The sequence below is a fragment of the Neodiprion lecontei genome, chromosome 5, assembly GCF_021901455.1.
Source record: "Neodiprion lecontei isolate iyNeoLeco1 chromosome 5, iyNeoLeco1.1, whole genome shotgun sequence".
Classification (NCBI taxonomy): Eukaryota; Metazoa; Arthropoda; class Insecta; order Hymenoptera; family Diprionidae; genus Neodiprion; species Neodiprion lecontei.
In genome coordinates, this window is record NC_060264.1 from 2,903,911 (window position 1) to 2,931,883 (window position 27,973).

Genomic DNA, 27,973 nt, shown 5'->3' on the forward strand with positions numbered 1-27,973 from the left:
CTGCACGGAGAGAAGCAATTTTGTGGAGAAGAAACTGAAAGACTGTTCATTTTCCAGTCAATATTTTACAATAGCCCAATGAATATTGTTTGACACGCATTGAATTATTATAGGATTTAATCCTAATCTAGTTGTTTTCAAAACAGGGAATCTAACGTGACAATTATTTCTAACATAATGTAAGCGTCGCTGGTTTATGAGAGCACTAAGTCTTCTACCTGTACAAGAACTACTCAACAAAATGTACAAAATAAATTGTTATTCACCAGTAGCAGTCCAACCTGTACCTGTATTTTACTATCGTAGCTATCCTAGCCTCTAGTTCGAAACTGGTTGGAGGTGAGTTCCTAATCATGAGCGTTTCGGCCTTACCCTAACACCACGAATTAATCATCAAATGCTGTCGATATTTTCGTAGACACGTTGCGAATGCCTATGTCTAGTATTATCTAGGACAAAAGACACCTGTTGGAGTATGCACACATCGATTATTTCCAGTTCGTATAAACCGCGCTCTAAAAAGCTAAATTACTGAGTATTTAAGAATACAAGTTCTGTACAGATGAACACAGGTTGTAACCTACTTGGTGGGGTTTAGGTATCTCTAAACGGTAGAGCAAAATATATGGTAATCATTAAGCAACTCTCTACTATTCAAGTCAGATACGAACCTTAAAAACTGGAAAAGCTTGCAGCACTATCCCAGTGCTTCTCGAGCTAGCTAATCCACATCTTGGGCCAAGCCATGAAGTCTTGGATTGTCGCAACGTTCTTGATCGGATACGGTCTATGTGATACGCAAAACGACACACAGACGGCGAATCCGAGTGCGAATACGACCGTGGGGCTGATACTGGGTTACTTCAGAACCTGGTACGGAGGCCGTCGTTTCAAAGCCTTCGAAGGTATACGCTACGCAGAACCCCCAATCGGAAGTTTGAGATTCGAGGTGAGGAACCGCACGTTCGTCACAATATTGCGCAGATTAAAAATTCACAACATAAGTACAAACTGCGATTTCACAGATTCCCAGGCCTGTCTCACCGAAGCCGGACGTTACAGAGGCAAAACAATATGGATCTGAGTGTCTGCAATACGCCAAAGCTGGAAGTGCAGACGTCAAACTATTTGGTTCCGAGGATTGTCTGTTTCTGAACGTGCCCCGATAATAAATTCGTCGGATTCACTACTACCGGTTATATTCTTCATTCACGGAGGTGATTTTAGGTTTGGTGCCGGATCGCAATATCAACCTGACTATTTGCTCGACCGGAACATAGTACTGGTTACGATTAACTACAGACTCGGACTTTTGGGTAAGCCGTAATTGGTCCTGAGATTCTTCGTATGTACGCAACTCTCGATTCCTCTGTGTCAGGTTTCTTAAGTACGCAGGACGACATCGTGCCCGGAAACATGGGTCTGAAGGATCAAGTGGTCGCGATGCGCTGGGTAAAGGACAATATTCGGTACTTTGGCGGAGACCCATCACAGATTACGATCGTAGAGCAAAGCGTCGGAGGTGTCAGCGTGCAATATCACTACCTGACGAACATCACATCGGACTTATTTCAAAGTGGGTATAGTCAAGTGGTTCCAAAGTGTATCGTCATATGATACCGTGCACAATCGGTTCGATCCAACGACAACCGAGCGAGACCGGAAGATGCAAAAGAAGCTAATTGATCTCTGGGTATCATTTGCCAGTGATAGGTGAATGTATCTTCATCATAGACACGAATTTGATCGCGAGTCCCACCATCTCAAACCCTTTGATTTACCAAGTTGATTTTTACAGTAAGCCCGACGTGGGTGTCGAATGGTCCAAGCTGAATCCATGCAAGACGAAGTTCTCTTACCTTCAAATCGCTGGACCCAGTGACATTAATATGAACAGTAGTGCGAACTTCGGGGACAAAAGATTCTGGGAATCAATTAATTTTCAAGAAAATATGATATCACTGGATGATTTGATGGAAGTGGTGAAATGAGAAATCGAGAATTTCAGCACTCGTATACTTACCAATTATGCAATTTCTTTATTATCAATAAAGATTCGATGCCTCCATACGCAAACCGGAAGTAATGGGAAGAGTAGATTATCACTCCCTAGAATATTGGTTTAGACACGATCAAAATTAATTATAATTGCATATCATAACGAATGTCTTTCAACAACTGTAGTCGTGAATAGATAAAACTCTTCTTACACGTTATGTCACGTCCTGCTCAGGGTCGATGGAAAAATTTGAACTTCAAAAACTATGAAACTCAAACGTGAGCAAGGCTTGTACTTGCTTGATCGGAAGCCATAACTCTTCAGTCGACTAAATGTTCACAAAGTTTAACGAGTATATTGTCAACTGCACGTGACATTTAAGCTTCTTGTTTCAAAGTTTGGGTCACATTAGCTTTACAACTCTTCTATCGAACAAAATCAAAGTCACCTCCAAATGGGATTGCTAGGTGATTCTGTAGAGGAATATTTTTCAAATATCAAAGTCTTTTTACAAGTTATATCCGCGTTTGAAACTGCAACTGCAAGCGAATTTGAAGAGTTCCGAGCGCCCGGAATTACTAAAACAGCACAAGCACAAGGAAATAGGAAGTTTAATAGATTTCTGAAAATATATCACAATAGCTGAGGGAAATGTGTTTCAACATGTTTCGAATACATGCTATCGAAAAATTATTCTTTAATAATGCATCGCCGCATATTCTTGTAATATTTCAAGATGTATGTTTTTTCATTTTTATTATTACGTAATTAAATTGCTGATGCATTATTTCAGGGTGTATATTTGCAAATGCAGCATATAATCAAGACCTGAATCATCTGAAAAAACATTTTCAAGTTCATTTGAGTCATATTTCTCGGGTCGACGAGTGTAAAAACATTGTTCGACAAACTCTGAGGTGAATATAAGAATGACTTGTTCGACAGAATGAAGAATTCAAAATTTCCTTCTAGTAAGTCACAAGTTGTAGCTGGCGCATCAAATAATAACAATATTCATGAATATTTTCACACAGCAGAATGCAGAAACAATTTCAAAGGTATCCTGGAACAACTTTGTTAAAGGTGCGATAGTTTTCGACAGTACAAGTGCGAAGCGCAAAATCGTATGGCAACAACAATATTACGCAATAGACGGTGGCAGAAAATTGAGCTGACTCGACTGTTAACATTTTGTTACGGGTGTAAAATGACCGCAAAGAACTTACGTGATAGATAAACGCTTCATAATCGAAAGATAAATCGCGAAACGTAAGGATACGGTGGCTACAAAGTTCTGATAAAAAATTATAGCGGTCTTATTCCGTCAACCACATTCCTCGTAGGTTTCTCCGTCATTCTATTAATTACCATAGAGAAATCTCCACGCAAAAGGAAGAGGTTTCCGGTTGGGAAAAATTTCTACCAATTCCATCCGTTATTTTATTATTCTGTAAAAATTATATTACGGTGTGAATAATTACAGTAAATACCTTATACTCGAAGTTGATACAGATGTGTTTTTGTTATTGTTCGTTTTTTTTATTTATATCGGTCGGCATAGTACTTACATAGAATGTATATCGGTGGTATTCAGATAGAACGCAGGTCTCGTGCCGATAGCGTCTTTTTAGACTTGTTACGCAGCGTTGAAGCAAAATTGTTACCGTTAATTTAGAATTAGCAATCGCTCATAGAGATTTTACGACTCGCATGAATCTAATTCGCGGTAATTTGAATCCGACAAAATCATGAGGTTTATTGTTGTAACGTCGTTATTGCTGGGATCCGTTCTCGTCCGGTCCGTCGAACTGAAAGAATCGTATCCTAGGATCTTCACACCGCTAGGAGGGATTGAAGGTTTATATGAGGTCTCGAACGCGGGTCGCCTCTATGCCGCCTACAAAGGCATACCCTACGCTGAACCGCCGATCGGAGATTCAAGATTCCGAGTGAGTGACTGCTACACACTAGGGTGGTTCAATATCTAACTTCCTTTTTTATTTCAAAGTGCCGCTTGAAAAATTTAAGACAAATGCTGATAAAAAATTGTGGTAAAACCTGGAAGAAGTGGGAAAATATTTATAGGTCGCTACCAATCATTGTTAATATTTTTCATTCATTTTTATGTGTGCTCCTTACCGACTTATGAATGTAAATATCAGTTTATTTTTTTCGTATCGAGGTCTGATTAACCATAGTTGATGAAAATCAGTACCGAAAACGTAAATGGGACATTAAAGTGATACGATACTCCTATTTCGGTAACAAAGACGCTGGCCGCCGCCGACACCGGAGCCGCTGCCGTGTCAAGAATCCCGAGGCTACCCGACCTTAGCCGAAGTTACCCGAACTTGCCCGAATCGGTCCGGAAATACCCGAACCTAACCTAACCTATCCTAATTCGACTCGAAAATGGGGGTTGGCGCGCGAAGCGCGCAGGGGGGTGAATATATATATATATATAAATCTGTAGGGTCTGCACATCAAGATATCAATAAAAAACATTACAATAATTGGTCAGCAGCCTCTGAATATTTTCCTACTTCTTCCAGATTTTACGACAGTTTATTTTTTTCAGTATTTGAAATAAATCATGAAAATAAAAAGTTGACACGAGGATAAAACTTACTACATACTTTTGTACAAAATCGTAATTTACAATTCGCTGGTGGATTTCTCAGGCCCCGAAACCCATATCACCGTGGATGCGCGTCCTGAATGCGAAAGAATTCGGTTCTTCCTGCATGGAGTTCGCCCCTGTTCCGACCCCTGATCCCGAGGACATGGTAACCGGATCGGAGGACTGCCTTTACCTCAACATTTATGCTCCGATTATGAATCGCAGCGATGGGATTACATCGTCCGCCAACTCGCTACCGATTATATTGTTCATACATGGAGGCGCGTTTCAATTCGGAACTGGAAGCCTGTACGGACCGAAATATTTGCTCGACTACGACGTTATACTCGTTACCATTAATTACAGACTGGGACCACTGGGTGAGTATCGATCTCGGAGAAGTTGTTTGATCGTGTAATCGACAGAGGTATGTGTACAGGTATGTCGACGACTTTCTTTGACTTCAGCCAAATGTTTTCAGGTTTTCTGAGTACCGAGGATAAGACGATTGCAGGAAATATGGGCTTGAAAGATCAAGTAATCGCGATGAGCTGGGTGAAGGATAATATTGTATTCTTCGGTGGTGATCCAAACAGAATAACGATTATCGGTCAGAGTGCCGGGGGTGCAAGCGTGCAATATCACTACTTATCGAAGCTAAGCGTTGGCCTCTTCCAGAGTATGCGGTCATAGAAAGGTGTCCTCAAGGAATCGCTTCGATGTTTCATGCAACGATCATATTTTCAGGGGGAATGTCAATAAGCGGGACTGCACTGAACTGCTGGGCCCAGACGGAAGGTTCCTTAGAGAAGGCCAAGAAACTCGCGAACATCGTCGGATGTCCGACCAATGGGGTCCAAGATATGGTGGACTGTTTGAGAACTTGACCCGCGCGTCTTATCACTCGAGCGATTGGCGATTTCATGGTAAAAGCTCGCGCGATGAACTGAAATAATGGAATACTCACTTCGTAAGAAATGAACGATAGTGTACGAATTACTCGTCACGATTCCAGCCGTGGCTGGAGAATCCCGCTACTCCGTTCGGACCCGTTGTCGAAAAGGGTTGCAGCGACTTTGCGTTCATCGATCAGCCACCGGCCGAAATATTGGGTTCCGGCAAAGTACAGGACCTACCTTGGATTACAACGGTAGTAAGCGAGGAGGGCCTCTTCCCGGCGGGCGGTGAGACTTTTTCGGATCATTTGTGAGACTGCGACATATCGTACGTGAAAATGACCAGATGTTATCTTTGTACGAACACCGTGCAACGAATTTGGTGACATCGCGAGGCCTCGTATACCTAACTAGTGGTACAATTTGCAAGTATCAGATTGGGACGAAAAGATGTTGACGTTTTTTCAGAATTCATGGCAAACGAAACTCTACTGAGAGAATTGAATGATAACTGGGATTATCTCGCGCCGTTTCTGTTGGACTTCAACTACACGATTGCCCAGATCCATCATCGCAAAGTTGCGAGGTTGATAAAAGGTCATTACCTGGGAACAAGACAAATCGATAATTCCACTGTCGAGCAAATCGTACGCATGATCGGCGACAGGCTGTTTGTCTACGACGCCGAGGAAGCTGCGAGGTTACAAGCAAGAGCCAATCGAAACCCTGTGAGGTTTTATTACTTCACGTACAGAGGGGCCCATAGTATGAGCGAAGAATTCACTGGTGTCCAAGAAAACTTTGGTACGTTTTCAAACGCACCGTTAAACCATTGAACCGTGAAATCATACTGCTTGCATTTGTAAAGGAGTCAGCCACCTGGATGATCTTCCTTACGTCTTGGATGTGATTTTCGATCCAACTACAACGCCACGAGATCGTGCGATGCAGAGGGTGATGCTGAATCTCTGGGTTTCGTTCGCCAGTTCGGCGTAAGTACGGATTATCCTGAAATTATAACGAAAGACGTAATCGATATTTTTCAGCACACCAGAGTTGGGCGTCGAATGGTCCACGGTTGAGCCATTTGACGAAGAATTGCGTTACCTTCGCATCGCATCGCCGGATGAAATTCGTATGGACGGCAACGCGAACTTTGGAGATAAACATTTTTGGCTCTCTATCCCTTTTCGGGAAAATATCCCGATAACCGTGACTGGAACCCGAATACGAAGTAATTGAAGTGTAAAATTTGTACAATGAATTAAAATATAAATAGACCATTTAATGTTCACTTAAATATATTCCGAAACCTTTTCCAAGTTTCAGGAAAACTTATTTAGTGATTCAGTATGCATGCCTGCGTCAGTAATTTGTGGTAAAAAAATAGGAATGACACTTGATGAAAGGAAGAGGATGTTTATAAAATATGCTTAAAACAATAGAATATATTTAGAGTTTTTTGGACGTAACTTATCTAGCCGAGCGACTTGGTTCCGCTAGTACCGCATGATTGCGGTCACTTTGATAGATACCGAGAACTGACTTCAAGGAGCCGGTAAAATAATTTTAAATGCAAAAAGCATAGCCGAAAATTCTTCTATTCACCTTGAACGGTGCGAGAACTGTTCTTGACGGTCCATTTTATTTTTTTATACCTTGTGGACTAGAATCTTGGCACGGAAATCCGTGAACCGAAATTTCAAAATTTTAGCTTGCTATATTAGCGAATTCAATGCGCACCAAATAGCGTTTAATTTGGGGCCTTTCGATTTAAATATTTATATATATATATATTATATATATATATAACTAAATAACCGATGAAGCAATTTTTAACAGCTGCGATTAAAATATTACGTTCGTTGTAAAGATGTGACGTAAAAAGATAACCACTCATAGGCATTTTCGAAAATTCCCCCAAAGATACTCGAGTTTCGCAATAGTAAAGTCCGGCGTGATAAGGAAATGCTTGATTTCTAGGAGAAATGTAATTCGTCAAATTTGAGCCGGACGTTGCGAATCGTATAAATAGCAGAGTATAATCGCAAAGCAATGTATTCAGTGAGAAACGGCGTACTATAGTACAAAGAACACGATGAAGTTCGCCGTTGCTACGACGCTGCTACTCGGATCTGTTCTCCTCCTCACCAAAGCACATACGCGAACAAGTCCAAGAGTCGTCACGCCGCTGGGACTGATCATAGGACGCTACAACTTCTCGAATGGAAACCGTTTGTACGCGGCGTACGAAGGTGTGCCTTACGCCGAGCCGCCGATAGGAAACTTGAGGTTCAAGGTGAGTGTCTCTCCGAAGCCGCAGTAATAAATAATTTTCACCATCAGCACAATACGCATGATTCCATGATCCAAATTGCAACGATTTCCCAGGTCGCGAGACCCGTCTCGCCTTGGGGAGGCGCTTTGATAGCGGATCGATTCGGTTCAATTTGCCTGCAATACAATCATGCGAAAAAATTGATGGGTTGGGCCGGACTGAACCAATCGGAGGATTGTCTGTACCTCAACATCTACACCCCGGCTACGAAATTCGCAAACGTAAGCAAACCGCTACCCGTGATATTCTTCATTCACGGAGGCGCGTTTAGATCGGGAAGCGGAGGCATGTACGGACCCCAATATTTGCTCGACAGAGACGTCCTGCTCGTCACGTTTAATCACAGACTGGGACCATTGGGTAAGTTCCGACTAGCGTCAAGTTTCTCCTATAAAGTTTGAGAATCCCAACGAGTTGTCACGTATGTTCAGGATTTCTAAGTACGGAGGACGACACGGTGCCAGGGAACCTCGGACTCAAGGATCAAGTAGTCGCGCTTAAATGGGTCCAGGATTACATAAAGTACTTCGGGGGGGATCGAAACAGCGTGACAATCGTCGGGCACAGCTCAGGGGGTGTCAGCGTGCAGTATCACTACCTGACGAACGTCACCAAAGGCTTGTTTCACAGTGAGTAATTTAAGGTGGTCATTTTCGAATTTCGATAGCTCAAGCCCCAACATCACGTTAAAAACCTTAAGGACCACCCCAATGATTATATAACTGACCCAACGTATTGACGTTGCGAAAATTCAATCCCTGCCATTCTCTTCCGAGACTGTTCAAAACCTTCAAACACTTCTTCGCTCGTAGGAGGAATCTCGATGAGCGGTACCGCTTTGAACAGCTGGGCTCAGATCGAAGGGTCTCTTGAAAAGGCCAAGAAGGTAGCTACAATATTAAAATGTAACGACACCGACGTTAAAGAAATGGTGGAATGTCTGAGGACGCGAAACGCAACAGACATCGTGCAGGCGACCAGCGCATTTCTAGTAAGTAGGTGACAGCGATCGATTCGCGATCGTTCGAACAATTTTCGGCAGGACTTTTCGCTGCAGAATAATAATGCAACGTCTATTCGATTTTAGGGATGGATGGACAACCCCTTCGTCCCTTTTGGTCCGGTGGTTGAGAAGGGAGTTGCGAAGGACGAATTTACTTTTATCGATCGTCCGCCCATCGAATCACTCAAATCCAAGAAAGTTCAGGATCTACCTTGGATCACGAGCGTCGTTAGCGAAGATGGCATCTTTCCGATCTCCCGTGAGTCACGTATTCCTCATAATTATAAGATTTAAAGAAAAGTTTTCACCGTTAATAACAATTCTCGATTGTGTGTGTATTTTCAGTACTCACGGCAAACGAAACGCTTCTAAATGATCTCAATAATAATTGGGTAAAGTACGCACCTCTTGTGCTCGATTTCAATTACACCGTTCCGGCTGACCTGCGGGCCTTGGTAGCAAATTGCATAAAGAAATATTATTTCAAAGATGAGGATATCGGGATTTCAACACTCCGCAGGATCATAAAAATGCGCAGTGATCGTTTGTACTTCTACCACGCCGAAGAAGCAGCGAGATTACAAGCAGAAGCCACCGAAAGTCCCGTTCTGTTTTACTACTTCTCGTATAGAGGAGAACACAGTATAACCGAGGCTCTTACCGGCAGCCAAACGAACTTTGGTAAGTTTTCATCGAGCGGTATAAAGAGCATTTTCCTTGTTACATAAAATTTCGAAATATTGCCGCCGAATCAAGAGCATCGTTAACAAATTTCATTCCCTTATTCCGAAGGAGTCAGCCATCTGGATGACTTAAGATACTTAGTGCACCCGTCTTTCGACGCAACAATAACGCTGGGTGATCGAAACATGCAAAAGAAGCTGATCAATTTTTGGGTGTCTTTTGCAACTAACGGGTAAGTACGATGGTGCCTCACTCATTCCACTGGCTATCGAAACTGTATTAATAGCGTGTTACATTATTCTTTAGCACCCCCGAAGTAGGAGTGGATTGGAAAAGAGTGAAAAAGAACACGACGACGCTCCGTTATCTTCACATCGCAGAACCTAATGATCTTTACGTAACCGAAAGCGAAGATTTTGGTAATAAGAACTTTTGGCAGTGGCTTGGTTTTCAGGAGAATCATGATTCTAAGCAACGCGTCTCTCAGGACCAGTATTGGAAGTATCTTCCACAAGGCCGAACTGGAAAAGAATATGCAGATGATCTTGAGAACAACAAAATATAAGCATTATACATCTATCGGAAATTTTTTACTAACAATACGATCTATTTATAGTTGTCATCACATTTTTTGTGAGAATTTGAAAATAGTATGTAAACGAGTATTTATAGTATACATTTAGCATGTGTAAATTATTGATGAGTGTTATTCCATGTTTACTGATGTTTTAAGTAATTTACGAATACAAATATATAGATATGAGAACCATGAAAGTTTCCTCAATATTCTAACTGATTAGTACATAACAGAATAGTCGATAGACTAATCAATTTTCATTGCATAAGTATAATTGCAAAAACAAGATTAGTGTCAATAAGTAACGTACTGCAAACTGCAATTTAGAAACTCAAAGGAATAGGCTTGTATGTATATTTATGCATTCATTTCAATTGTCGATGAAACAATAAAGTGTTTCGTACAATCCAGTGTTAAATATTTTGCCAAAATCCTCAAACGCGTGTATGAGTTCGGAATTGAATGAATATCACTTGAGAGCTATTCATTGACCTTACGGTGCTTGCAGATCTTATTGTTAGTGCGTTGCGACAGACATGATTGTCGTTATGACGTCGCCTTGTACGAGCGACCTCGTCGATTCGAAAAACATGTGATTATAGAAAGAAAATTAATTTTATCACACTCATGGTAAAGTTTCGAATTAGTCGATCACAATAATTTTCTGATACACAGGGTCAACTTGATTAGGAACTCGGATAAGTTATCACTAAAATTGTCGACATTATCCTGTGTCTTTTAACATTTGCAGAAATATATGTATAAAAGGCGAAGAAAAAAATTCGTGGTTTAGTATGAGGTACCCTAGACAGATATCAGTATTCTTGACGTATTGTTTCATGCTGCTCGATCAATTTCGAAAAAGACAAATCTTCAGTCAATTTGGTAGCGGTAAGACATTACTTACGATATCCGTTATAAAAATAAGCTATTAAAAATAACGGAAGTACGAGAAGGAAAACAATCGAGTTTTAAATAATTCACTTATACAGTACATCGTATCAACATTCTTTCGAACCGGATACTCAATAATAAACTCGCGATACGCAACGTTGCAAAAATTATGTAACGTACTATAAACAAGCAAGGAAAACATTTTCAGCTTTGTTCAAGTGATATTACCTGAACTGGAGTTGTGCTGCATTGAGATGTCAACGGTGACTATGAGTCACGTAAATGTACAACTTAACAACGTCCGTGAAAATCGTCCGTTCTTCCTTTAATTTTTCGTTATCTGTCAGAATTAATATCAGATTCTCACACTTGATTACAGTTCTGTTAGTGTGTGAAAGTGCAGCATTCTACAATGAAACTTTCTACTCTTACAACCTTCTTCATGGGATGTGGTCTCTGTCTTCCTGCAAAATCGGATCAATCGTCACCGAGGGTAGAGACACCCCTGGGAATCATCGAAGGTTTTTACAACACCTCGAGTACCGGTAAAAAATACGAAGCTTACCAAGGTATACCCTACGCCACACCACCGATCGGAGAATTGAGATTCGAACTTCCAATACCGATTTCTCCGTGGTCCGGAGTTCTTACGGCCAAGAAATTTGGCTCGTCGTGTATCCAATACGGCGCTGTGGCATCCGTGCAGAGCACTGGTAACGGTGTAAACGATTCCGAGGATTGCCTTTACTTGAACATTTACACACCAGCGATGTCGAGGCGGCAGAATGAAAGATTCAGAAGACCGAGGAATTCTCTACCCGTTATATTCTACATTCACGGTGGTGCTTTCAGAGCTGGAAGCGGGATGTATTACGGGCCAAAGTACTTGCTCAACGAGGACGTGATTCTCGTCACTTTGAATTACAGACTTGGACCACTCGGTGGGTTCACCAATTTTATTAGAAATTTAGTTCATCGGTATGTGGTACTTAGGACGATGAAATTGCAGGTTTTCTTAGCACGGAGGACGACACGGTGCCAGGAAATATGGGACTCAAGGATCAAGTAATCGCGTTGCGCTGGATCCAAAACAACATCGAATGTTTCGGTGGTGATCCAAAGCAGGTTACGATCGTTGGTCAGAGCGCCGGTGGCGCAGCCGTGCAATATCACTTCCTGACCAACATCACAAAGGGTCTGTTTCGAGGTGAGTTATCACAAATATACCTTGCAAGATAAGACGCACTCGATTCTTTTACACGCGAAAATTCCCTCAGGCGGAATGTCGATAAGTGGAACCGCGTTGAACTGTTGGACCCAGGCAGAAGCTGCTCTGTTTAAAGCGAAAAAGCTTTCCGCAATTCTCGGATGTCCGTGCGACGATGTCAAAAGCATGATTGAGTGCTTGAAAACACGAGACGCTCATCACATCACTCAGGCAGCTGGAATGTTCTCGGTAAGTGGGACCAGTGAGGTTTGATCCTGAGAAATTTGTCGAAATATAACACGAGTCGGCGAATTTTATCATCTGAAGCGATAAGCGTTGCTTAGATTGTTATTGTAGGAATTGCGTTAAATGACGAAATATGCAATTTTAGCCCTGGTTGTACAATCCGATATCCCCGTTCGGACCGGTAGTTGAGAAGGGAGGTGGCCAGTTCACGATGATTGATCGGCCACCAATTGATTCAATAATTTCTGGTAGAGTTCAGGATCTACCCTGGATGACGAGCATCGTGAGTGAGGACGGGCTTTTCCCGGCTGCCGGTATGAATTTCAAATTTCTTCCCCATCTGTGTAGCGTATTCAAAAATTACAACTAGAAGTGGTGATCGGAAAACTAGGGTTTCTGATCGAGATGAAAATATCGAGAAATCGAGAAATCGCGTCTTGATTGTATGTAACTGTAATTTAAAGGTTGTTTTTATGTAGAGACTTCAGGTACCTACTATTCGTTTAATTGAAAGACTGCATGTGAATAATATTTTTACTTACTTGAGAAAGGGAGCTAAAAGATACATATTCAAAGTACTTACTTTTTAATAATAAGACAAGATAACAGTTTTATGAAAAAATTTTCAAAGTTTGATGTAGTTAGGTTCGTTAGAAAAATGTGTAAGTAATTAAAATTTCAGTTTATCACAAGACTGAATGAATAATAAATGTCGATGATTAATGATGAGTTTAATTTTAACTTGCATTTTGTGAACAACGTTATGATTTTTTTTTTTCTAGTGATTCAGAAGTTTCTGGAGAATCCGAGAATTCTCGAGTCCCTTAAGTGTTAGTAACTGCATTTAACTCTAATGAAAAATTTATCCCCTCCGTAGAATTTGTAGCAAATACGACACGTCTGGCGGACTTGAACCAAAATTGGACGGACATAGGACCCGAATTGCTCGACTACTTGTTTACGATACCGGAAACCGAGCAGCCAAAGGTATCTGGTAGGGTGAGGTATCACTACTTGGAAAATCGTCCTATCGACAACTCGACGGTAAAGCAAATGATCCGAATGGTGACCGATCGGTTGTTCGGCTACAGTGCCGAGAAGGCGGCGAGACTTCAGGCGCGAGTAATGCGAAACCCGGTACTCTTTTACTATTTCTCATACAGAGGGGCCCACAGCTTTAGCGAATACTTGAGCGGCAGTAAACAAAACTTTGGTAAATTTGTTTGAAAGTCCATGTCACTTAATCCCGTAAAATTCTACAAACGCATGCACAAACTCGGTTTCCAATTTTAGGCGCAAGTCACATCGACGACATTGCTTACGTATTGGATTCGTATTTCGATCCAACTACGACACAACGCGATCGGGAAATGCAGAAGAGGATGATTGGTATCTGGATATCGTTTGCAACAGGCGGGTAAGTGGATTTCCGAGATTATTTTTATTAGTTCATATCCCGAAGATGATTATTATTACTTTATAAAATATAACATTATAATTGGCTATTTTCAGATCACGTTCCGTTAGGGTATGAATACACGGTCCAGGATTATTGACCTCGCGGATTATGACAGGCATGAAGATGGAAACGAGCTACATCAGCGCCTACAGATAAGCAACCGATGGTTTCAATTTCTTTTCTTAGATGGTGAATTGTAACTGAAGTTGCCTATATGCAGGCGCCGGAATGGCTTGTTTCCATCTTTAGCCACGCGTGAGACTTGGGAATCGATCAAACTGAAATTAGACTGACTATATTTTTCAATTTACGTAGGGCTTTTCGTTCAATTGAGAATTAATTAATAGCGATATGATAAATCGGAAGGAACAGAGGCTCAGAGAAAGTTAAATCTGTGCGTACGCTTTGTATTAAAATGTGAACATATTACGCGTAACGCGGTTAAAGAGTAGAGAATTTTCATAGCATGTCTGATGTGGGTAAAAATCGGTGTATATGAATCAAAAACAATCGTTTGATGGAAGCTAATGAAAATTGCCAAATAATCGTTTGTTCATTTTTTTTTCACCATCTTATTGCACTAATATGCCAACTTTTCTAGAATTCAGAAAGTCTATTTCGACATGACATATTTCTATAATCCTGAATCAATCGAATGGCCGCATATCATTGCAAATGATAAAAGGAACTTAGATATTTATACCGATTACTTTGCTTTTTTATTATTTAGTAATTGTTATCCTTATCTTTATCATTTTCTACATTGCAATAGTCACGCTGCAATAATGTCACGGTTGCGCGTCTGTACAATTATGCGTGTTTTTTGTTCAATCTAATTAGTAAGATGCTGAAGACTGGTATCGTGTGGCCCAGGACGAGCCGATCAACATTCAAGGACTTTCGGTATTTGCATATCGCGGGACCGAGACTGAGAGAAATAAATACAAACAGGAACTGGAATTTTGGTGATAAGAAATTTTGGAACAGTCTCGGATTTCGAGAAAACATCGTAGATCCATGCTACGACGATGAAGAGACACTTTTCGAATATATTTAACTTTGAACTGCTACACTGAATGGTTGGTCAAGTGTACAGTACGCATCGTCGACTGATAATCTAACCTGGTCCAGAAATATAACTGGTATAATAAATATTATGACTTTGAAGACTGAAAAAATTATTTCAATTGCTAAACCCGGAAGAAGCGTTTAAATTATGATAAGTCGTGATGTTCGTGACAGAAAAAACGATCAAAGCGAATTACACTTTTTACCGTATAATGGAACTGTGGACTGATTGTGAGGTTTGTTACGAATTTTGACTTATTGATTATAAGTCAAATGTAAAAGAGAGGGAAATAAATAGACAATTACGAGCAATAGTTGTTGACGATCAAAGAGAAAATTATGCATTAATTTGGGTCATTTTGGTTTAAAAAGTCAATTATAATTTAATAGTACAGAATACCCAATTTATAGTCCCTGCACGTCGCAACCCAACAAACTTGGTTTGATAGTTTAAAAAATATAAGTGGACGGCACAGGTGCATAAGTTAAAAGATATAAGAGACAATAGTCGAGTAAGAATAAAACAAAATAGTAACAATAACATAAAAACGGATGGTAAAAGTGTATATAGATAAAATCGAGCGGAACAATTATTCGAAGAATTTGAAGGAAGAGTGTTTGATGTGTCGTATTTATAATTTTAGAATGGTGTAACTTTCTTTATTGTTTCAGTTCGTCGTTATTTGTTGAATTTGTTACCTGATCAGGATTTGAGTTAATTTCACACACTTTATGATTTCCTGACACCTCCATACACAACTCTCTCCTTCTAAAGTCGTAGGCCTACTAATTTGCCGATCTGCTGATCCGCTGATCCGCTGATCCGTCCGAACTTCGGTTCTTACTTTCGTCTATCAAAATATATACATCGTCACAGGTTGTTACCTGAGATTATTGGCACGGCGTTCCAGAAAATCGTGCATTTACTGACATAAAGAATAGATTTATAGCTCCAACGATAACTTCACCCTGACAACCGCAAAACACGATGGTCGATATTCTAAACATAGTGACGGCTCTCCTGTACTTCATTCGATTATTTATTGTAATCTAGATACGGTATTTACGTGATGACTGTAAGAAACTTCCACGAGGCGAAACAGACCCTGATTTCACTCCGCCGAAACCATTGAATACACGTCAGCGTAATATGCGCTTTTATGAAATAGCTTTTATGAAATATGAAAGAGAGCCAAGATCATTGCACAGGAAGAAAGTCCCACAACACTGGTGGAAATTCAAATACTATTTACACATACCGCCATTCCAGCCTTGGCTGAACAGTCCCTACTCTCCGTTTGGCCCGGTGCGGTGGTCGAAAAGGGTGGTGGTCGTCCGCCGATTGAAACAATCGCTTCTGGGCATGTGCAGAATCTACCATGGATCACGAGCGTGGTCAGTCAGGAAGGTCTCGTCCCGGCGGCAGGTGAGATTCGATGAATTACATACGCACATGTTCTCTACACACGATTGTTCGTCTTAATAAGACTTGCTCGCCGCCTAGAATTCATAATTAGCGAGACGCTTCTCCAAGAGTTGAACGGCAACTGGACTTCCATCGCGCCCGAATTGCTAGAGTTTAATTACACGATTCCGTCAGTCGAACATCACGCTGTTTCCGAATTGATAAGGCAACATTACCTGGGGAATTCGGTCCAGATCGACAACTCAACAATCTCGCCACTCGTCAGGATGATCAGCGATCGATTGTACGTCTACGACGCCGCGGTTGCCCGTACTCTTTTACTACTTCACTTACAGAGGAAACCACAGTTTCAGCGAGTATTACAGCGGTGGAAGCACTGAGAATTTCGGTAAATCTTTCTGGGACTTTGTATTGTGAAGCCACCGACACTCCTAAACCGTCTCAATTCCTCCCCTCGATCTCGTACAAATGATTACCTCGTAAGATATTATACACGAATAGTCTTCCCGTAATAGGAGTGAGTCACCTAGACGATCTCGGTTACGCGATGGACTCGTTTTTCGATCCAACAACGACGAAAGACGATCGGGAAATCCAAGAAGTTATGATTAATCTGTGGGTATCTTTCGCAAAGAACGGGTGAGTCTACGTCTCCGATATTCCGACGTTGTCCAAGGATCTTCTTGAATTGTGCGAAATTATTGACGTACAAATTTTTCAGCAAACCTGATCTGAGTGTCGGATGGAACGAGTTGAGCAAAAGTGACGACAGTTTTAGTTACCTGAGAATAGCAGGACCGAAAGATCTTTACATGGAAAACAACGAAAACTTTGGGCAAAAGAATTTTTGGCTCGGTATAGATTTTCGTGAAAATACTTGGTAAAATAGCTACACTTCAGACGTAAAAAATAATGGAAATACATACTAATGCGTAACAGCTTGTATTTCGCTAAACTTGTACTAAAAATAAAACTTCAAGTCAACAAGGCGTCTCTTATGTACATAATTTTGCCACACGTGTGCGACATTTGTCTTCAGTTTACTTAAGTACATTTTATTGGCATCTAACGATTATTTAACCACACGTATTTTGACGTATCAGAATAATAAATCTGCGTGTATGGATTCATTTTTCGTCGTGTAAACAGCTGTTTCATTTTCATCGCGCCAGACCTTTTACTCCGAAACTCAGTAAGATTCAAAATAATGTTCCGCACAAAATATCCAAGGTTCGATGGGGAAAAGAACATGTAGGAACCAAATTTTTTGTACTTGAAGGCACCAAGAAAATGTGAAATTGAAATTCCTTTGTTCAAACGGGACAGTGTATTTATTTGGTTGATATCTCGAAGACCATCAACTTTCGCATCAAAAAGTACATGATTGTTATCTGAAATAGGCCACCGATAAGTCATACGAGAAGATCAAATTGCTACGGAGCAAGGTATCTTCGCATGAGGGAAGATGACTTTCACATGACCTCGGAAGCTCCGCTGACAAAAAATCTCATACCTTCATGTTCTTTCCCCCATCGATACTTGAATATTGTGTACGATACATTTTTTCTGTCCTTTTTAGTTTTTGTATTGCAATTACCGAACTCCTTCCGGAAAGGGCCTACACTTACAATTAGACCGAAACGTTAACCACACTTGCTGTATTTTATTTTCTTTCTATGATCGTTATAACCAACCTCCCAATTTGAAAGTCATTATTCTGCACAATAAAACTATCGTAAATATCAGTCAACATAAACCGAGTCCCATCCTTCCGCATAGTCGCTAGGTAAGATAGATATTTACCCATTGAACGTAATCAGTGTCCTCGAGTTATTGAATACGTCGACAGGTGGAATCACGCATGAACTAAAGTGCGATACGTAACATCTATACAATGAAACAGGAGGTAAACACCTGTAATTAAGTAATGCGCGGGTATTTAAGCCCCATACGACAGTCAAAACTGTCCACATTCTCATACCGTGCCACCGTTGAAAAACTTTTTACAACGAGGGACTCACAGCTTGTGACGAGATGAAATTTTCCGTAATCGCAACGATGCTGCTCGGACACTGCATCTGCCTTTCGCAAGGCGAGACCGAGACATACCCGACGGTGACAACGCCTTTGGGGACCATCGAGGGCTACTACGACACTTCGTCCGGAAACCGTACTTTCGAGGCCTATACAGGGATTCCGTACGCCGAACCCCCGGTTGGAGATTTGAGATTTGAGGTAAGCAGGCAGTGGCGCACCACGTCGTTGGGTGTGCGTCGCGATCGTGATTTCTCTTGGTAATCAAAGCGAGGCTGTGACAGATCCCCAAGGCGATTTCCGCGTGGTCGGGTGTCCTTTCGGCGAAGGGATACGGCTCAGCGTGTGTGCAGCCCAGCGCCATCCATGTCAGCTACGTGGAGAAGACGGTGACCGGTGCCGAGGATTGTCTTTACCTCCACGTTTATACCCCGGCTGCGAATTCCTCGGGAAATTTACTACCGGTCATATTCTTCGTTCACGGAGGAGGTTTCCAATTCGGTTCGGCCGAATCGTACGGTCCTCATTACTTGCTCGACAGCGACGTCGTCCTGGTTACCCCCAACTACAGACTCGGAGTATTTGGTAAGCCGGAAATGGTTCGAAATTTCTTCATCCGCTCGATGTGACTTTTCGTGCTCTTGTATCAGGTTTTCTAAGTACGGAGGACGCCACAGTATCCGGAAATATGGGGCTGAAGGACCAAGTGATCGCGTTGCAATGGGTCAAGGACAACATCGAGTACTTTGGCGGAAACCCGGAGAGCATCACGCTTGTCGGTCAGAGCGCCGGGGCGGTGAGCGTTCATTATCACTACTTGACGAATCTCACATCAGGCTTGTTCCAAAGTACGTATAAAAGCGGATTGTCGATATTTAGACTGACTACGGCTGCTCTTCCGGTACGTAAAATCAATGTCCGATGCGTGTAACAATTTCCACAGGAGGAATGTCGATTTCCGGGACCGCACTGTATCCCTGGGCTCAGACTGAGGCTTCCCTGGTAAAGGCTAAGGTTCTTGCTGCTTCTTTGGGATGTCCTACTATCAGCGTTGGATGTATGGTCAAATGCTTAAAAAACCAAACAGCGGATGATATCGCGCTGGCGACCTGGGCATTCACGGTAATTAGTGGCTCAGGAAGTCTTTTATAATCACCATAATCAATGGGGCAGTAGAACGCGTGTTCAGCTAGCGTAACATGCGCACGTCATTCAAGTTATTTCGCGAAACTAAATTCGAGGAGAGCGTTTGCCGATCGATGAAAAAAAATTTTTCAAAGTCGAAGCAATCGACCTTGCATCCGACGGTTTGAAGTACTAGAAAATTTTTTTCTCATTAGCCGTGGCTCGCAAGTCCTATGGTTCCATTTGGACCGGTCGTTGAAAAGGGGGACGCCAACTTCACGTTCATCGATCGATCTCCCATTGATATAATCACATCGGGCGATGTACAGGATTTACCGTGGATCACGAGCGGCGTTTCAGAAGATGGATTGTATCCAGGTGAAATTTTATAAATCATCGCAATGCTACAATTGCAATTACTCAGTTGAAAATTTATTACTACGTTCGATTACGAAACTCAAAATAAATGCACATCGTAACCCTGATTATGTGCATTGTTCCGATAACATTTTTGTTGTATTGAACATTCGTGACAATATAGTAACTGGCGAAAATTGTAACCGTTACGCCAATTGTCGAAATTTTAACAAACTTTGCGTTTTTCTGTGCAGCTGCTTTGTTTATCGCTAATGCGACGGACCTCGATTACTTGAATGAAAATTGGGACGCAATCGCACCCTCTCTATTGGATTTCAACTACACCATTCCAGTCAGCAATCGTTCAACCGTCAGTGAATTGATAAAACAGCATTACTTGGGTAAAAAATGAATCAATACATCTACCACTGCTGTCGGCAAATCGATATCATCGGTCTAAAAACGCCAAAACCCTCTATGCGAATCTTTTTTTTCCACAAATACCATACGACCAATAGTTTCGGAGATTCAGCCTCCAGTGTGGACATATTTATTAGGATATTACATATACGTGCAAGACTATCGCTCGATATATTCGTAACTTTTGAAACGATTGAACGAGGGGCCAATGAAAAAATGGTAGAGTTCAGAGGGTAAAGATAACACGTGGATACGAAAACTATCTAATCCTTGCTACCCGCATTTATAAGTATTTTGCACTCGTTTCCAAACCATTATGCGGTATGTGACCAGCAATCCACTTGCGGCATACATCAACTTCATTATACCGATCGTATGATGGTGCAACTTAATGAACTTCGCAATTATCGGACTAAAAAACAACAGTTCAATGTATAGAACGAAGATTTTGGTATCAGGTATCCAGGACTTGTAACGGATTGTTTGGGTATGGAAATGATTCGCAATATGGAAAAGGGCTATCGGGACGTTTTTTTCAAGAATTCATTGAATAACTTGATTTTTATCAAGACTATTATGTACCTGAAGTTCCGGTCCGTTAGGTAGTTTGATCGAAAAATCAAGTTCTCGCAAATACTCATTCAATTTTTAAAGTAAAAATGAATGAGCCATGCTCTTGGGCAGCTCGCCAGTAGTTGAGTAAATTTATCCCTGAACAATTCCTAACTGCAAGTCGAAATATGAGACAACTTGAATTTTCGATCCGACCTGATGGATCGAAGGTTCGAATAAATCCACTATTTCGAAATTAATAAGGCGACATTACATAGGAACAAGTGAAATCAGCAACTCAACAATCGACAATTTCATTCACCTGATGACCGATCGTTTGTACCTCTTCGGTACCCAAAAAGCCGCGCTTCTACAAGCAGACGCGAACGAAAATCCCGTACATTTCTATTACTTTACCTACAGAGGAGCGCACAGTGTTAGCGAATATTTCAGCAACGGAGTAACCACAAATTGGGGTAAATCTTCCTAAGAACGTACATAATTTTTAAAAACAAGTACAGACCTAAACCGTCATGAATGGTCTTTCGCAATTTTACGTAAGACATGACGTCGTAAGAAATTATAGAAATTATATGCTCACTGTGATTAGGAGTGGCTCACGGAGACGACATGTGCTACGCAATCGATTCGTTTTTCGACGCAACGACCACGGAGAATGACAAAGCGATGCAAAAAGTAATAATCAAGCTCTGGGTATCGTATGCGACGAACGGGTGAGTTTGTGTTTTCGCTTCTCTGATACTCCGAAATTACCAAAATATTTTACCGGATTGGAAACGTAGATATTTTTCAGCACGGCCGACGTGGGCGTCGAATGGAACCCCTTGAACGGATCCAGCAGTAATTTGAATTACCTGAGAATCGCAGGACCAGACAAACTTTACATGGAAAGCAACTCGAACTTCGGACGAAAGGATTTCTGGTCCACTATCAATTTTGAAGAAAATATTTTATAAGCAGCTACAAATCATGCCTACGAAGCAAAGAACCTTCTCGTTCTCGCATGGAGTTTAAACATAAATTTTCTATACCATAGCCGTGCACATTGAATTTACAGCTTCGTTGTAGATGGTAAAGTACAGAAACCCTGTGCGTAAAGTCTCCCATACGAGAACGAGAAAATTTCATTGTTGATCTTCGAGAATTCTACTGAGACACTTGCTACAAACAGCTTTGATTACAGAAATATACTGCACAATCTATAAGCATACGTACGATAGCTAAACGCAGTCTTATTCCACCACTGGTAAGATTTTCTATGGTTTTCCCTACTCTCACTTAAGTACCAACATTATACAACAGCTTTCATTGCACGAAACTTACACAAAAATAAAATTATATACGCATAAACTACCATTTCACGTTAATGAAATATAATAATATAAATAAAAAGACCGATATGTATGCATACATATGTGTACACATAGATTCGATTCGAATCATCTGCGCAGAACAAAATTATAACGCGTACCTCGAGAAATCACCGAATACACAGAATTATCATCGATCTAGTGCAGGCAGAGTACGAGTAATATTCGTAATACGATTCAACAGTACTTTACGTCGTATTTTCCCCGTACCGGTCTTGGGAAGTTCTTCGAAAAAGAAAACACCACCCCTGAGTCTCTTGTACGGCGATAATTGTCCTTGGGGCGAAAAAAAAAATCAAAATAAACTGTCCGAAGTAACAATATGCCGAAAAATCTCAATCAAACTTCAATAACTTACTCGCAACGTGTTCCTCAACATCTTCCGCCGATAATTTTGACTCCGGCTTAACAACGACTCCAGCAGCTGGAAGTTCGCCAAAATCTTCGCTCGGCAGTCCGGCTACGGCAGCTTCCAGAACGTCCGATAGTTCGAGAATTACACCCTCGATCTCAACCGGAGATACCTTGCAAAAGATTTGAGAGACCGAGATGCAATTAATGTTGATACGTGCAAAAAATCGGTATCGTGGACTGTGAAAATGCTTACCTGATTTCCCTGATACTTGATCATCTCCTTGAGTCTATCGACGATAAAGAAATCGCCGTCCCGATCGTAGAATCCCAAATCTCCGGACCTAAGCCATCCGTCGGTTTGAAGGGCTTCAGAGGTGGCCTCTTCGTTATCCAAGTAGCCCTTCATGATCGTGGGTCCTCGAAAACTGTAGAGAAGCGAGCTGGTCAAAGAAATTCAAAGCTGGGGGATAATCGCCTAAACTCACCAAAGTTCCCCCATTTCATCCGGACCGCAAATCTCGCCGGTATCACGGATTACTCGGCACTCTACGTTCGAAACAAGTTTTCCCGAACACTCGGGCTTCCCAACGGGCCCCGTCATTGTGACAAATGTAGTTTCCGTCATTCCGTAGCAGTGGTGAACTACCGCATTTCTCGGTAATTTTTCCACAGCTAGTTCCTGAACTCGTCGCGACACTTTACCAGCTGACGTCCAAACGTGACGAACGCAGGCCAAGTTATCCTTAGTGAACATCGAAGATTTTCCAATCATCGCCAGCAACGACGGAATGATGTACAAGTTCTTGATCTGTAGCGAATACGATCAGTGCTAGCAATTAGAACTGGTATTGGGATCTGATCGAACCGTTATACATGACAACGTAAATAAATAATTAATACCTGATGCGTGCAAACGATTTCGCTGAGGTGTTTCGCCCCCATGAGCTTAGGCACGATTATAAACTTCGATCCTTCGCACAGGCACATCAGGCCTAGTATCAGTCCGTAGGAATGAAATAACGGCATAAGGCCCAGGGCAGTTTCGCAACTGTTTGCGTACACGGAGCTCAACTTGAGCGATTCGACGACAGCTCGATGCGTTAGCACAACACCTGAAAAATTAGGGTGATTACACGAAATTACCAAAGGTTCATTCATACACTGTTATTAATTATACCTTTGGGGAGTCCCGTCGATCCACTAGACGCCAAAACGAGGGCTTCTCTGGATCCTTCGAAGCACTTCTGGTCTCGGGTTGTGTTATTATTATTTTTGCAGACGCTCCGCAGCGATGCAAACAGTGATTTATAACCTGTCGGTCCCCAGACGTAAACTCCCTTGACGAACGAATGCGCGGAACAAATGGCGTCGAAGGATTCTCCGTTTTCATACAATTTATCACCAACGAGTCTCGAACAGAGAACAATGTCGGGTTTCGTAAGGTTTAAAAAATGCCTCAGTTCTCCTAAATTAAAAAACTTGATAGAAGGAAACGCGTTTAGCGGCAATTAAACGTCATCCATGCTAATATTAGTCAATTTTTTTTATTGCTATTGTTAAACTTACGTTCTGTGTACGTTGGGCTGAGCAACGTGCATCTGACTCCTGCATGCAAAACACCCAATAATATCCAACAATATTCCAAATTGTTCTCGGAACATATTCCGACACCCGAAGTTAGCTCTATATCTCGTAGAACCGATGCGAGGGACTCTACGTTTTCGGAAAACTCGTTGAAATTCAGTTTTTCACCACTCGCAGCATTTTGCTGTTTAGAAAATTAGTAGTCAATCTCAAAAGAAAAACAAAAGAAACATCTTAAATCTCATGTGATCAATATAGAACAAACAATTAAGAAACCATCGTGAACCAGACGTATTAATAAACACACAAAAAGATTGCCAGTTTCCTTAAAGAATAAATGTAAATAATATATTCACACAACTAACGATAAGTATAATCGCCATACGAAATAAATACCTGAATAATGTTAGAAGCGTCGAATCGTTCGCTTTGCGATTTAACGTATTTCCACACATCCCCGTTACTCGAGGGCGCGTTACTTTTCGACTGATTGAAACCCATCGTTTTACCGAATTCTTGATATTTTATTTTACGTATTACCAACTCCGACAGTCTGAGACGTCCGAAGAATTCGCAACAGAATTCCTTCGGCAGATCATAACGTGTTCAATAAAGTTCAAGTACATCCGTATAGCGGCTGGATTAAGAGAAAAAATTGTTTTGGCACTTAAACATCTCGGACTTGTTAGTGTTAGATTCGATCACGAGACTCTCCGCTTTGTTTATGTACGCCATAGACTGCGCTCGTATAAATAATGCTGCGAGAATCAAGGTGACAAGAATAATTCGTAAGAGAATAGAATAGACATTCACATTTTGACGTTGTAAGAACAATTTCTGATCCTCATATGTGCATGCAGGAAAGTATTTAGAAATAATATGGTCATATTTTTTCATTCCTGTTAAAAATGCTAATCGCGAAAGTTATATGCAATTGAATTTCACTGTTTTTGATATAGATATATAAATATATACTTTAAAATGATTGAAATTACAAAGTTCTGTATTAAAACTCGTTGTATCTGCTTCAGTTTTGTTTTTTCAGTGAAAAAAGAAAAAGTATCCCCAAATTTTTTTTACTTCAACTAATGAAATATGAAATAAAAAATCATGAAATTACCCTATTCAGGATCACATCATCATTACTATTATTCTATGGTTTATTTCATCTTCCGCGGTAAAAAAAATAGATTATATGGGTTATTCTTCTTTCTCCCATCTTTTTTTCTTTTTTGGTACATTGAAAAATGTAATAATAAATCTAGTACTCGTAACTATTTCTTTTAACAATATGGAAAACAAATGCATGCAATTAAAATTTCATCCTGTGATAGAAAAAATACACGCACGCATTCGAACAGTCATATTGATGATCTATTCAAAGGAAAAGAGCACATATCGTATTTACGGATCAAATGAAGCCTCGCAGAGTGCAATATTGGTGATATCAAAATTGCATTTCATTACCCGCTTAACCATTGTATATGTACAAACACATCCATAAATGGGGAGGAGGGATGATACGGGTGGTCTAGGTCATGAGAACAAAGTGTGCGATCAATTCTGCCAAAGTTTTAATATTTTATCCTTCCCTCCAGAAGCAACCCGGAGGCCATCAGGCGACCAATCGACGGCATAAACTTCGTCCGCATGTCCAGGTAGATCCTGAGCCAACTTCTTAGTTTTGATACTCCAGACTGTGAAAAAAATGTCATAAATAAAAATAATAATTTCCTAAAGTGAAAACCCTGTTTCGTTAGTGAAAAAAGTGTAAAATTCGCTTCCAGTTAGGTGATAGTAAGGCGCATTTTTTTCAACAACTACATTAAAATTGAAAAGTGTTTTCGCACCTTTCAAAGTCGAATCGGCACTACCACTAACAAGTAACCGGGAATCGGCGCTCCAAGAAACAGAGTAGACAGCCTGAACATGTCCTCTAAGCGAGGTGATATACTTCCCAGAACTTCCTTCCCACAACTTAATTGACTTGTCGAAAGAGGCGGATGCCAGGAGGCGGCCATCCGGAGAGAACTTGACATCGTTTATTAGTTGCTGATGCCCAGTCATTCGAGCTGCGATGTGAATTGAATTAAGATGTGGAAAAAAAATTCTAATCTCAAAGTAATCGGTATCGAAGCCTCACTAATTGGTTTTTTATCCTTGTCTGGGTTCCAAAAGAATAGAGTAAAGTCGTCGGAGCCAGAGACGAGTTTCTCTTGCCCCACGGCCTCGTATCGTTTTTTTGCCCGTTCCAAAAGCGAGAGGTCACCCGACGTTTCCAGCGGGTAAAACGGACCAGTTCTCAGAACGTAGTCGGTGTTTAATGCCAGCGTATTCACCCAGTGTGCGTGGCCCTCGAGTGTCCTGCACAATATCCCCTGTAATCGTCCACAGTTTTATTGACTATCCATTCAAATTTTCAGGATTCTCAATACATACATCCGTGGCTCTCCAAACTTTGATAGATCTGTCCTGTGATGCAGAGTATATCAGCCCACCGCCACCCCATTTGACACACGTCACACTCTTGGTGTGACCAGCCAAGACCCTGGAAGTTTGTCCAAGCTTCGAATCCCATATCCTCAAGTCGCAGTCCTTGGAAGAACTGACAAAAAATCGGCACTCCGGGTTGCTGTGGTAAGGCTCCCAGCTGAGGTACGTAATCCACATCTTGTGCCCATTCATTGTCTTTCCTTCGATCGACGATGACACACAAAATGTGCATTTGTTTAAACCGATGAAAATTCAAAACATCAACATCTTACCATCTGTCAAAAATACTTACCCACTTGTTTACCGCTCTCAGGATCCCACATTATTATGCTTCCATTCTTGCATGCAGATATCAATTTTTTACCGCAGGGTGACCACGCTATGCACAAAACCCAGTGTTTATGGCCTTCGCAAGTAAAGTGTGGAGTCTGAGTATGGATGTCCCAAAATCTGACCGTTGTATCACCCGAACCACTAGCCAAATGCTGACCATCTGGTGAAAACGATACCGATATCACCGCTTCCTTATGTCCTTTTCAAAAAAAACACAGATATTGCAGTAGATCAAAGTAGTCAGGGCAGAACAGAAACATTCAGCTTGGTCAGAAAAATTTGGGCATCATTATAAATGCCATTTCAATTTTTATTATATACATGTGACAGATTGAACTCAAGGCAATAGGGATACAAAACTATCAACCAAGAATACGTGCGGCAATAGCCATACCTTCGAGAGATCCGGTACACCTGGTTACAGCTCTGACTTTGAAGACGGCCTGAAGCTGGTAGACGATATCGACAACATCTTCGCTGGTGCTGAAATTTTTTTCCAAACATTTCTCCAACGAAGCAGTGATCTCTGTGTCGTTTACAAAGAAGGCCAAGGGTACGGGGTCCTCCTCTTGGAGAAGAGCGTTGCAAATCAGTTGCAACTTGTCGACGGTTATGTCAACCGGTAGATCGAGCAAACCTCCGGGTAGCACTTCGCCTGTGTCTGACTTGAAGCGTGACAAGACTCTCTTCACCTCAGTCGTCTCCGTATCCGTCTCCGTCTCCATCGCGTTCTGCATCCCTCGCAATCAGACGTCCTCCAAAAGAGGGAAATTGAAAAACAAACGAATGTCTAATCCAAACCACGTGTGAGCCCTCAGCTGAACGTGATTGACGATGCTGCCACATGCCGGTCAGTCGGTAAGGAAAGTTCGAGGCGAATACGGTTGGTAAGAAAGTAACATGACATTACCTG

At 41.3% G+C, this 27,973-nt stretch overlaps 6 protein-coding genes, 1 long non-coding RNA gene and 1 pseudogene across 9 annotated transcripts; 6 read left to right on the forward strand and 2 right to left on the reverse strand.

Moving 5' to 3' along the window:
- The first annotated feature begins 745 nt into the window (after window positions 1-745).
- LOC124294669 (venom carboxylesterase-6-like) lies at window positions 746-1,991 on the forward strand. The gene is made up of 4 exons (XM_046741039.1): window positions 746-949; window positions 1,026-1,143; window positions 1,379-1,576; window positions 1,708-1,991. The coding sequence occupies exons 1-4, from the start codon at window positions 746-748 to the stop codon at window positions 1,989-1,991; spliced, it is 804 nt and encodes a 267-aa protein (XP_046596995.1).
- Window positions 1,992-3,605: 1,614 nt separating this feature from the next.
- On the forward strand, window positions 3,606-6,809 carry LOC124294380 (annotated as a pseudogene).
- Window positions 6,810-7,485: 676 nt separating this feature from the next.
- Window positions 7,486-10,763, forward strand: LOC124294379 (venom carboxylesterase-6-like). Its single transcript, XM_046739318.1, has 8 exons — window positions 7,486-7,814; window positions 7,907-8,213; window positions 8,285-8,482; window positions 8,666-8,844; window positions 8,941-9,115; window positions 9,202-9,537; window positions 9,649-9,772; window positions 9,847-10,763. Exons 1-8 carry the CDS (start codon window positions 7,614-7,616, stop codon window positions 10,103-10,105), a joined length of 1,779 nt encoding a protein of 592 aa, XP_046595274.1. The 5' UTR covers window positions 7,486-7,613; the 3' UTR covers window positions 10,106-10,763.
- A 137-nt stretch (window positions 10,764-10,900) lies between these two features.
- LOC107224680 (venom carboxylesterase-6) lies at window positions 10,901-15,090 on the forward strand. Of its 2 annotated transcripts, none has more exons than XM_015664842.2 (8): window positions 10,901-11,008; window positions 11,391-11,952; window positions 12,021-12,218; window positions 12,289-12,467; window positions 12,610-12,778; window positions 13,342-13,677; window positions 13,758-13,881; window positions 14,764-15,090. In XM_015664842.2, the coding sequence occupies exons 2-8, from the start codon at window positions 11,424-11,426 to the stop codon at window positions 14,978-14,980; spliced, it is 1,752 nt and encodes a 583-aa protein (XP_015520328.2). In that variant the 5' UTR covers window positions 10,901-11,008; window positions 11,391-11,423; the 3' UTR covers window positions 14,981-15,090. The 2 variants fall into 2 exon arrangements, with proteins under 2 accessions (XP_015520328.2, XP_046595275.1); XM_046739319.1 differs by lacking the exon at window positions 10,901-11,008 and adding an exon at window positions 11,163-11,310.
- A 1,437-nt stretch (window positions 15,091-16,527) lies between these two features.
- Window positions 16,528-17,315, forward strand: LOC124294382. Its single transcript, XR_006904291.1, has 3 exons — window positions 16,528-16,805; window positions 16,933-17,056; window positions 17,139-17,315. It is a non-coding gene; the product is annotated as an uncharacterized LOC124294382 (long non-coding RNA).
- A 1,059-nt stretch (window positions 17,316-18,374) lies between these two features.
- On the forward strand, window positions 18,375-22,136 carry LOC107224671 (venom carboxylesterase-6). Its single transcript, XM_015664830.2, has 9 exons — window positions 18,375-18,652; window positions 18,736-19,036; window positions 19,102-19,299; window positions 19,395-19,573; window positions 19,792-19,954; window positions 20,188-20,334; window positions 21,184-21,381; window positions 21,516-21,639; window positions 21,720-22,136. Exons 1-9 carry the CDS (start codon window positions 18,452-18,454, stop codon window positions 21,880-21,882), a joined length of 1,674 nt encoding a protein of 557 aa, XP_015520316.1. The 5' UTR covers window positions 18,375-18,451; the 3' UTR covers window positions 21,883-22,136.
- A 146-nt stretch (window positions 22,137-22,282) lies between these two features.
- On the reverse strand, window positions 22,283-24,760 carry LOC107224679 (4-coumarate--CoA ligase 1). Its single transcript, XM_015664841.2, has 8 exons — window positions 24,631-24,760; window positions 24,217-24,418; window positions 23,828-24,115; window positions 23,551-23,762; window positions 23,136-23,458; window positions 22,904-23,075; window positions 22,655-22,820; window positions 22,283-22,572 (listed from the first exon to the last, which is right to left on the reverse strand). The coding sequence occupies exons 1-8, from the start codon at window positions 24,733-24,735 to the stop codon at window positions 22,427-22,429; spliced, it is 1,614 nt and encodes a 537-aa protein (XP_015520327.1). The 5' UTR covers window positions 24,736-24,760; the 3' UTR covers window positions 22,283-22,426.
- LOC107224681 (notchless protein homolog 1) lies at window positions 24,734-27,958 on the reverse strand. Of its 2 annotated transcripts, XR_006904290.1 has the most exons (7): window positions 27,455-27,958; window positions 27,020-27,259; window positions 26,674-26,927; window positions 26,378-26,612; window positions 26,085-26,306; window positions 25,702-25,931; window positions 24,734-24,871 (listed from the first exon to the last, which is right to left on the reverse strand). XR_006904290.1 is itself a non-coding variant. In XM_015664845.2 (6 exons), the coding sequence occupies exons 1-6, from the start codon at window positions 27,795-27,797 to the stop codon at window positions 25,792-25,794; spliced, it is 1,434 nt and encodes a 477-aa protein (XP_015520331.1). In that variant the 3' UTR covers window positions 24,890-25,791. The 2 variants fall into 2 exon arrangements, 1 of the variants encoding a protein (XP_015520331.1); XM_015664845.2 differs by lacking the exon at window positions 24,734-24,871 and having other exon boundaries at window positions 24,890-25,931; window positions 27,455-27,797.
- Window positions 27,959-27,973: the final 15 nt, after the last annotated feature.

Bases quoted from the DNA above. Each gene is read 5' to 3' on its own strand.
- LOC124294379 (XM_046739318.1), top strand. From the start codon at position 7,614: ATGAAGTTCGCCGTTGCTACGACGCTGCTACTCGGATCTGTTCTCCTC. The intron at 8,214-8,284 runs GTAAGTTCCGAC...ACGTATGTTCAG, and splicing joins TCACAGACTGGGACCATTGG to GATTTCTAAGTACGGAGGAC. The intron at 9,773-9,846 runs GTAAGTACGATG...ATTATTCTTTAG, and splicing joins GTGTCTTTTGCAACTAACGG to CACCCCCGAAGTAGGAGTGG.
- LOC107224679 (XM_015664841.2), bottom strand. From the start codon at position 24,735: ATGGGTTTCAATCAGTCGAAAAGTAACGCGCCCTCGAGTAACGGGGAT. The intron at 23,763-23,827 runs GTATAATTAATA...CTAATTTTTCAG, and splicing joins ATCGACGGGACTCCCCAAAG to GTGTTGTGCTAACGCATCGA. The intron at 23,076-23,135 runs GTGAGTTTAGGC...GCTTCTCTACAG, and splicing joins GATGAAATGGGGGAACTTTG to TTTTCGAGGACCCACGATCA.
- LOC107224681 (XM_015664845.2), bottom strand. From the start codon at position 27,797: ATGCAGAACGCGATGGAGACGGAGACGGATACGGAGACGACTGAGGTG. The intron at 26,307-26,377 runs GTGAGGCTTCGA...TTCACATCGCAG, and splicing joins CAAGGATAAAAAACCAATTA to CTCGAATGACTGGGCATCAG. The intron at 25,932-26,084 runs GTGCGAAAACAC...TTTTTTTCACAG, and splicing joins TGCCGATTCGACTTTGAAAG to TCTGGAGTATCAAAACTAAG.
- LOC107224680 (XM_015664842.2), top strand. From the start codon at position 11,424: ATGAAACTTTCTACTCTTACAACCTTCTTCATGGGATGTGGTCTCTGT. The intron at 12,219-12,288 runs GTGAGTTATCAC...AAATTCCCTCAG, and splicing joins CACAAAGGGTCTGTTTCGAG to GCGGAATGTCGATAAGTGGA. The intron at 12,779-13,341 runs GTATGAATTTCA...TCCCCTCCGTAG, and splicing joins CGGGCTTTTCCCGGCTGCCG to AATTTGTAGCAAATACGACA.
- LOC107224671 (XM_015664830.2), top strand. From the start codon at position 18,452: ATGAAATTTTCCGTAATCGCAACGATGCTGCTCGGACACTGCATCTGC. The intron at 19,037-19,101 runs GTAAGCCGGAAA...CTCTTGTATCAG, and splicing joins CTACAGACTCGGAGTATTTG to GTTTTCTAAGTACGGAGGAC. The intron at 20,335-21,183 runs GTAAAAAATGAA...GACATTACATAG, and splicing joins GATAAAACAGCATTACTTGG to GAACAAGTGAAATCAGCAAC.
- LOC124294669 (XM_046741039.1), top strand. From the start codon at position 746: ATGAAGTCTTGGATTGTCGCAACGTTCTTGATCGGATACGGTCTATGT. The intron at 950-1,025 runs GTGAGGAACCGC...GCGATTTCACAG, and splicing joins TCGGAAGTTTGAGATTCGAG to ATTCCCAGGCCTGTCTCACC. The intron at 1,577-1,707 runs GTGGGTATAGTC...ATCATTTGCCAG, and splicing joins CACATCGGACTTATTTCAAA to TGATAGGTGAATGTATCTTC.